General features: G+C 45.0%; 1 protein-coding gene across 1 annotated transcript; it reads left to right on the plus strand.

Moving 5' to 3' along the window:
* Nucleotides 1-7,685: 7,685 nt before the first annotated feature.
* On the plus strand, nucleotides 7,686-9,236 carry LOC147693221 (endogenous retrovirus group PABLB member 1 Env polyprotein-like). The gene has a single exon (XM_086933200.1). It carries the CDS (start codon nucleotides 7,686-7,688, stop codon nucleotides 9,234-9,236), a length of 1,551 nt encoding a protein of 516 aa, XP_086789326.1.
* The last annotated feature ends 298 nt before the right edge of the window (nucleotides 9,237-9,534 follow it).

Genomic DNA, 9,534 nt, shown 5'->3' on the forward strand with positions numbered 1-9,534 from the left:
AATTATTGGACTGTGATTGTGTTGTACCCCTTTTATGACCGTCACCTGGAACTGACTGAGCAACTAGCATTTTCATTTTCGTGTCTTTCATACGTCTCTGTTCGTGATCATGTTCTTCCCTGATTCTGTTCTGGTGATACTGTAACATTTGTAACATTTGTGAAGGCGAATTAGCTTGCCATGTGCTCTCGACTTTCAGTACACGGTTCTTAACCTGGGGCAATGAATTCTCGACTAATTTGGACACAAAAAGGTATGGGTAGGACTCGCTACTTGTTTTCAGGCCACTATTAATAATAAAACATTTCTCAAATCGGGAATAAAAATCACTAGTGTCTTCATTGGGTTTCTGTTTGCAGGCTGAGATCGCATCCCAGTCCTCCTTTTTAGTTGCTAACAATCTTGGCAAAACCTGTACTAACAATCCTGGTAATGCTTTAGTTTTATCCCCAAGACCTAAACCTGGGGTTTGAGTCGTTTCTTCGGTTTCTAATGCAGCCCAATCAATCTTTTGGTCTCCCACCTCCCATTCTTTTTCTTTGAGTTTCTCGTAAATACCGGCAGGCAATAACACTTTCAATATTTTCATAATGTCGGGATAGGTGTAATCTCCCATGAGTAACATGTCTTTTATTTCACGGTGAAAACCTGCAGGGTCTTTATCATGACTGGGCACTATTTTCTTCATTTCCAATAATTCCATTTTAGTTATGGGCGTGTATACATACACACGTTCAAGGGTATTATCTGGTTTCCTGACTGGATGTACTTCTCGTAAAGGATTCTGTTTGTCAAAGTCAAAGTGAAATGGTTTCCTGACTGGGGGTGGAACGGAAACAAGATGTGGAGTCAAGAAGGTTCTATATTTGTGACGTTGTTCTAGAATCGTTTCAATTAGATCGGTACCTAGACCTCTCCATCTTCTTAGGAGTAAGTCTTGCAGTAAATTATATAACGGACCTGGATCGGATGCTTGGTTTTCATACTGTATAATGAGGTGTCATGTATATACCAGCTAGTCACTGTTCTTCTGGAGTTAGACTTAAAAACGTTTGCACTACTGAATCGTCTTTATATATACTGTCATCTCCGGCCCACTGTACTGCGGACCGGGCTAGTTCCTGATCACGTAGGGTATTGAGTTCTTGATAACCTATCCTTTCTTTTAGTACTTTGTCAGTCATTTGGAATACATGTTCAAGGGTACATCGTTCTGGTATCGGACAAAGGTAACGTTTCTTGTTTTCTAAACGAATGGGTCTATCGAAGGGCCTATCAAGAGGGTACGGTCTAGGGAGTTTCTCTCTACCTACATATGCTATCATTTTTTTATCTGTCAGTTGCGAGGTTTCTGCTAGATTATCTGATTCATCCTCCTCCTGCGAGGAGTTTGGATCGTCTGATTCGAGTGGCTCTTCAGATTCTCGACGGGCATGTATTTCTATTATTTCTTTACGGATCTTTCTAACCATAGCATGTACATATTTCTCTTTATCATGTTTACTCTCCGCAATATTCTGGCTCCATCTGTTCAATCTATCCATCTCATTTTGTGGAAAACCTGCCTGATCTTGTTCTCTTATCAAACAATTAACCAAAAATCGCATGATTAAACCTTTGTTCTCAACTTTCTGACGTGACATGGCTTCACCAACACTCTCCGGTCTTTCTCCTGTTCTAATAAAATGATACAATTTGTCTAGATGGTCTGGCATTTCTGGTAGTAATTGCAAATAATCTGTAACACGTCTTAAACGTAGGGACGCTAACAACATGGGTCCTGTTGTACCAGGCACTGTGTCATATCTGCAATCTGTAAGCTGTTCTCTAAGCTGTTCGGCCGGGGCACCTTTAGGTGTCCGCAACATTGCAAATTCTCTCATTGTCACTCGATGTAACTGTGGTGGGGTGCGATAACCTCCTGTAGCACCTCCTGAGGCGGAGGCTTGAGCATAACCTGGCTGTAGGGTCGGTATTTGTTGTAACTGGGTTGGGATCTGAATAGTGCTAGTCCCAAAAGGATTAAGCGGATGAATAGTAGGGGGAACAACGGGTAAGGGTGCAGAAAGCGGACCGGGAGGAAGCGGTCTGGGAGGGGTCTGCTGTTGCGGACCTGGGGGCTGATCATTTTCAGGTGGTACGTTGTCAACAGGTGGTATACGGACAGGTACATTGGTATATGCGGGAGCTACATCGTCTAAATAGGAAGAAAGGAAAATGTCTGCTGCGGTCTTATGACGTAATTTAGTCGGAACCAATGGAGGGGGCAGATCTTTCGGTATTTCCGGGGTCGCCTTGGGCAGGCCCTCGGCCAGGACTGGATACAGTCCTGTCAAAATGGCATTACTCCTTCTTCTAGTAGTTCTTTTTCTTTGGCTTTTTCAGAATCCTCTCTGCTTTTCTCTGCTTTTCTGAGTGCTTTCTCTGTCCGTCTATGTGCTTCTTTACGCCATAATTCAATGGCATCTTTCTGTGACTGTCTGTCTTTCTTCTTCCACAACGCTTCTTCTACTCTCATGATGCACTCGGCATCCCATGTCCCTGTAACGGGCCATCTCTGATTCTCTGCCAAGTCTTTCGTGTAATCTGCCCACAAATCGAGAAATAATATGGCATCTAAGCCGTGCTTGTGGTACATAAAATGCCCAGGAGTGTCCCTGGGTGGGATGGGAACAGCTTCCTCGAGAATCCCTTTTCTAGTTCCTATCTGTCGTAATTTCGAGAATAAAGGCATCGCTACCTCAATCTAGACACTATACACAATAAACACAGTAAGAATAATGCGAACAATCACTCATACCACGACATTAAAACACATCGAAAACATTTCGAAACGAACAACAAACACCGTATATTATATACTAGATGCACTGCTAAACAGTACAGATACACTGCTAAAACAGTGCAGACCGGGTCTGTGTACCCAAACCCGTCTTGACCGGACACAGATTAATGCACCCGTCTAGATGCGTCCCCAGCAACGGTACTCACCGGGAAGCACGGAACGGAAGGCCTCGGAAACTCGACTGGACTGGACTGGACTGACGTCACTGCTTCTGCCGTGCACTACGCATGCGCCTCGACTCTACTGGTGGGCCTCTCGATACCTCGGACACTGCTCTCTCGGCTGGGCTCTGGTCGGGATCCTCCGCACTCCTCACCGCCTCGTCTGGATGTCGGCCGCAGTCTCCGTCACCTCCGTAGGCCTGAGGGAGACACAGGAAATCCTGCAGATGCGCATGGGGTCTGTCACAGCTGTAGTCGGGGGCAAAGTCTGCGACGCATCACCGGCGCGTGGGGTGGGGGAGGGGTCCCTGTTCGGGCGCCAAATTATGTGGTAAATATTATACCGTATACTCTTTTTGCCATATAATTTACATAAGAATAGCTCAAACAAATGAGAGGCAGAGTCCGTGGTGTCTGAGTCATAAGGGCTTTAATCATAAATGACTAAATGACTCGAGTCAATGGAGATCTAGTCCATCAATACAAGGGTTCGGGTATGCAATGATGGCAGGAAAAGATGTCAACGATTTATTCACAGTACATGACATATATAGTAAAATGACACAATAGCATTAAATACAATAGGCGTGACAAGTGAAATGTATATGATAAGAACACATGTGCGTAGCAAAGAGGCGTGAATATGGGTGTGCACAGAGGCGTGAACTAGAAACGTCACAGAAAAGTGTCATTAGTGGGTGGATGCTTAAAGAATTCTTGCAGAGTCAGCTGAAACCTAAAGTCTGCTAATATGACGTGTGATTGACGTGCATCTGGAGGAAGCTAAGAGTCTGACTTTTGACACGAGTAGAAGAGACAGAAGTCTGGCATGTCAGATCGACCTGTTCCTAAAACATATCTGATATCTGGTGTTTGGAGGATGTTTAATCTGGAGTAAAAGGTCTTTCGGGCAGAGGCTATTCTATACTGAATGTATGCGTGTCTAGGTGTAGATGCTCGAAGACGGGGGCCTACCATGGCAACGGGAACAATGAATTGCATGTGGGAGGACAGGAAGGCTTGGCCCTTGCTCTGCAGTCGGGGATATGTTTTCACATTTCACTAGACAGGAATGTGTTTTCGAGGAGCTGAGCTGGCTATGCTGATAACTTGAAGGCAAAATACTGTTTTTGGCAGGCAGACCAGGCCGAGCTGGGCACCGCTCGCTTGGCAGGAAGTAAGGCAGAGGTCAGGGATGCATCTTCAGGCTGCAGCTTTCAGAGGCAGAGGCAGAAATGGCTTGAAGACAGAAATCAGGGCCTAGCTCAGCAGAGCCAGGAAAACGTGAAAGTGCACCACATAAAGACGGTGGCACGGCATACTTAGGAACGGAATTATCGATCCATTCATGGTGGATCTGATAGAGGACATGTTAACGTTGGACGCAAATGTATTTGCGTCTTCAGATTCGGTTGTGGAGGGAAATTACATGTACTTGAAACTCGTACATGGAGCCGTTGGGGTCTACGTTAGGGGACACAATTTGACCATAATAATTCCAATTACCTCACCTTAAGAGTCAACTTGATGCGTTTGTGTTACCGACGGGTGCAGCTTTGATTCAATACGTTGACGACCTATTAGTGGCAGCAGATACAGAGGCTATTTGCAAAACGGCTACAGTATCATTATTGCACTATCTACATGACTTACATCACAAGGTGTCACCTTCTAAGCTGCAATATTGTTGTCAAGAAGTAACCTATTTAGGTCACTTATTGTCAAAAGAGGGGAGAAGGTTGACCCCAGAGAGAATTGCAGCGATTTCCCGAATGACTGTGCCAAAAACTCAGAGAGATGTACGTGCCTTTCTAGGTATTACGTCATACTGCAGACAATGGATCCCAAATTTTTCATTGTTGGCGAAACCATTGATAGCCCTTACGTGCAAGGATGTTTCATCTCCTTTACCATGGACTGAAGAGTGTCAGAAAGGTTTTTCTGAATTGCGTGAAGCGTTGTGTTCGGCTCCTGTGTTGGGTACTCCTGACTACAGTAAGCCGTTTACACTATACGTTCACGAAAGGGATGGTTGTGCGTTGAGTGTCTTGACACAACAATTTGGTGCCAAACAGCGTCCATGCGCATATTTTTCTTCGACCTTAGACCCAGTAGCTCGAGCCTTGCCGAGTTGTTTAAGAGCAACAGCGGCAGCTGTGGCGTCCATTCGACAGTCCGCAGGTCTGGTCATGGATAATGTGCTCACGGTGATGGTTCCGCATGCAGTTGACACTCTTTTGAACCGAACGAAAACTCAACATTTGACGAGCGCAAGGTTGTCTGGGTATGAGTTGACGTTACTGGCCAGTCACATACGCATAAAACGGTGTAATATGTTGAATCCAGCAACATTGTTACCGATCAACACGGAGTCAAGTGATGTAGCACCACATGACTGTTATCTGAGAACTGAGGAGGAAACTAAAGGTCGTATTGACCTGAAAGATCCTCCATTGGTAGACCCTGATGGTACTTTGTATGTTGATGGTTCGTGTTTTAAATTGCCGAATGGTGATGTGACGACTGCGTATGCTGTAGTGACATTAAGTACGGTTGTAGAAACTGCAAGATTGAGTCAGAATTCGGCTCAGGCTGCTGAGTTGATCGCCTTGACGAGAGCGTGTGTGTTGTCTAGAGGAAAACAGGTGAATGTGTTTACAGATAGCCAGTATGCTTTTGGTGTGGCACATAGTTTTGGGCGATTGTGGAGAGAAAGAGGATTCTTTACGTCGCATGGCACGAAGATTCAGCATGGACAGCTCGTGAATGACCTTCTAGATGCACTTACATTGCCTAAGCAGGTGGCAATAATCAAATGTAGTGCGCATCGGAAAGTGACGGATGATGTTGGTCATGGTAATGCGTTTGCAGATGAGATTGCTAAGGAGACAGCTAAAGATCTGACAAATCGAATGTATGTTACGAGTTCAGTGAGATGGCCAACGGAGACTAGTATGTGTGAAGACACAGTTGAGAGTGTGAAGGGAATACAGAATGAGGCCACTGAGACGGAAAAGACAAAGTGGAAAGAGAGCACGGGGAGGTTGGATGAGAATGGATGTTGGGTTGATTTGTCAGAGAAACAGAGATGGATGTTACCGGATGCATATGTGCTTGCTGTTGTTACAATGGCTCATGGTACAGCACATATAAGCGCAAAAGGCATATGCAAGTTGTTGTCTCCTGTATGGAAGAATGATGGTATTACTAAGTGTGCAGAGAGAGTGGTAAAGAATTGTATGGTATGTTTGATGTATAACCCTGGTAAGGGTACCCCCACTCCACCTGGTCATTTTGCCCCTCCTACATGTCCTTTCGAAGTTATCCAGTTGGACTTCATCCACATGGAGAGATGCAACAATTTGAAGTATGTTTTGGTTGTAGTATGTGCGTTCTCCAGATGGATTGAGGCTTACCCCCTTAAGGATAATACTGCCCTGTCCACAGCAAAAATTCTGCTCAAAGAGTACTTCCCTGGGTATGGAATGACTCGGATTGTATGGTCGGACAACGGAAGTGAGTTTGTGGGAAGTGTGATGAAGAGTGTGTGTCGAGGTTTAGGTATAGTACAGAAATTTCATAGTGCTAATCATCCTCAGTCAGCGGGCTTGGTGGAAGGATACAATGGCACCCTGAAACTAAAACTTGCTAAAATTCAGGCAACAACTGGTTTATCATGGCCTGACGCTTTGCCTCTAGCTCTCCTATCGACCAGGGCTACTGTACACTCTCGAGTAGGGCTTAGCCCATATGAGATTGTGTTCGGCCGTCCTGCTAACATTTGGGGAGTCCCGAGGCCTAAAGAAGTTGATAGACTTGAATATCCAATGTTGATTGATTATCTTCATGATCTGACTGCTAAATTGAGTTTGATTCATCAACAGGTCTTTGAGGCTCTGCCGTCACAAACAGAGGGTCCTGGTCATCGGCTCCAACCAGGGGACTGGGTTTTGACCCGTAATTTCGGACGAAAACGAAACCTTGAGCCGAGGTTTGTGGGACCCTTCCAGGTGCTACTATCAACGAGGACGGCGGTTCGGCTGGAATGACGGAAGCACTGGGTGCATGCCAACCACACCAAGAAGGTTCCACTTCCTCTGCCGGCGGACACCTGGATACGTAAAGGTTTTTCTTCGTCTGAAACTGACGCTCCACAACGATTTGTCCCATTCAGCGAAGCTCAGCTCATAGGAGACCCTTTGGTTTTATCTGACACCCCTGTTGATTCCTCTCAAACAATTTCCTTTCCAACAACCTTGGAGAATTCAAGTGCTGAACAATTGCCTGAACAATCGAACACTCATTTGCCATCCAATCCACTGTTTGAAGATCAGACTCGACCCGGAAGCAGCCGATACTTTCTTCGTTCATGCACAAAAGACTAATAAAAGATTTTTTTTTATTTTTGGATTTTACATTTGCCCTGAACATTGTGGACATTTTATATTGTGTACCTTTTTCCTTTTTCGTGCAGCCAAGAACCTCATTGTAAATTGAATGTTCAATTTATTTAAAACCTATCATCTGGGTTGGCCGTAGGGCCGTGCGGGTACTTTCTTCTGTTTAGCAGTTATCGACACTAGGTCGGTTTCTTTTGTCAATTTCTGGGAACTCCTGGGAATTGATAATCGCTACTCAGAACGAAGTGCGTCAAGAACGTCGCGGACGGTCGTTAGAGGATGGAATTTTCTAAGCTGTCGAAAAGAGAGAAAATCTTGGCGCAAAGATCTGCATTATATACAGTGTTTCGTACAAAATGTTCTTTATTACAGGTTTTCATGTTGTTCCTGACTGTATCTATGCTACTGGTGGGGGGAGTGTATTTTGGTTTTCAATTATTGCTGCCTTCTACTATACCTACTCCTCCTTCTCATGATCTAAATCTCGTTTCTACTGTTTCTCCACATTCCTTTCATCTTCTGCCTCAACACGAACAAGTCAGACGTGCGGAATTTAGAAACAATTCCTTTATTCAACTCTTGCATCAACATCAGTTAGTGGTAAACACTACCAATTGTTGGGTGTGCGGGTTAATGCCACATACCATGGATAAGGGTATTCCGTATTTGGTCCTTCCTTATAGTTCCCAAGGGTCAGCTCGAGCATTCCAAATTATGTTCCGTAGTGCACTAGATTCCTACCCCCATCGAGAACCACGCTCAGCAAACTTCGGTCCTGGCCCGTACCACAAGTCTCTGGCGATATCTATTGCTGATTTAGATAGAGATATTTTTGACGCATCGTTTATCCCAGAGGAGGAGGTGCGAGCATATAAAGAACTAAGTGAGACTGAGTATAGTGTATCAGTGGGTGATAGACAGCTTAAAAGCTCATCACCGATATGGATTGTACCTCACCTTGGTCACTTCTGCCTGAAAGGTCTTGGTCGAAATCCGAGAGCTCAGTTTGGGAAGAGTGCTTGTACTGAGACGTATGTCTTACCGATGCTCTCTTCCCCTGTCTTCCTAACTGCCAAGGGTACCTATTTTGTATGTTATGATCGAGCATATACGTGGTTACCTCATGACTTCTCGGGTACCTGCTATATTGCAAATCTCTTGCCCCCGACCTTCACTGTTGCCTCAGATTATCACAGAACTAGAGTTGTGAGAGGTGTTATTAGCAAAGAAGGTACTGCCGGTCAAGAAGCAGGAGACTTCTTTAAGGGTTTCCTACCTTTTTGGGGCCCTATGGTCAATAGCAGGAATCTGAGACAGTTAACTCGTGTAGTAGAGTCAACAGCTAACATAACTGCAAGTGCCCTTGGTAATTTGACAGCTGAGCTTCAGGCGGACAGGCTTATGACGTTACAGAACCGTATGGTTCTAGACGTTGTTCTAGCAGATAGAGGTGGTGTGTGTAAGGTCATCCATTCGAGCTGCTGCATATTCATACCTGATAATGCTCCAACGGTTTATCAAGCCTTCTCAAAGTTGCATAAAATCTCGGAGTCCATACACGTGGACGAGGGAAATTGGACGCTTCTAGGATGGTTTTGGGGCCTGATGTCGACTTGGGGTTGGAAGATTCTGATGATTATAGGGGTTGTTGTGGCGTTTCTGTTCACGTGTTGTCTTTGTGTACAGTGTGGTCCTGCCTTATGTGGCCTTTGTGCTACAACGTGTATAAGAAGGCCATCTGTTACCAAAGAGGCATTGATGGATAGAATAATGTTTCAGCAACATCTGAATGATCTGATGAATATCGAGATCGATTATGATTTCGACTAGTGCTTGCCTACATGAGAGCAAAAGGAGCGTCTGAGGTTGCGTGAGAATCGTTACGACGTTTTGGGCATCGCCGAATATGGACGAGTTTGGTATCTATGAACCGTAAATGGCGAGTTCGGTAAGTGTACGCGTTTTCGCTGCACTACTTGACGGGGTTCGCCTAATTTACGTGTTTCTACATCTGAACCCTCGGGTTCCATTTTAGATACGGCATCCATTTTGTTTCTTGCCCTCACATAGTCAGCGAGCAGGCAACTGTTCGCTTCATGATTTACAAAAAGGGGGTGGTGATGAACAG

This window comes from Lissotriton vulgaris, chromosome 8, assembly GCF_964263255.1.
Source record: "Lissotriton vulgaris chromosome 8, aLisVul1.2, whole genome shotgun sequence".
NCBI lineage: Eukaryota > Metazoa > Chordata > Amphibia > Caudata > Salamandridae > Lissotriton > Lissotriton vulgaris.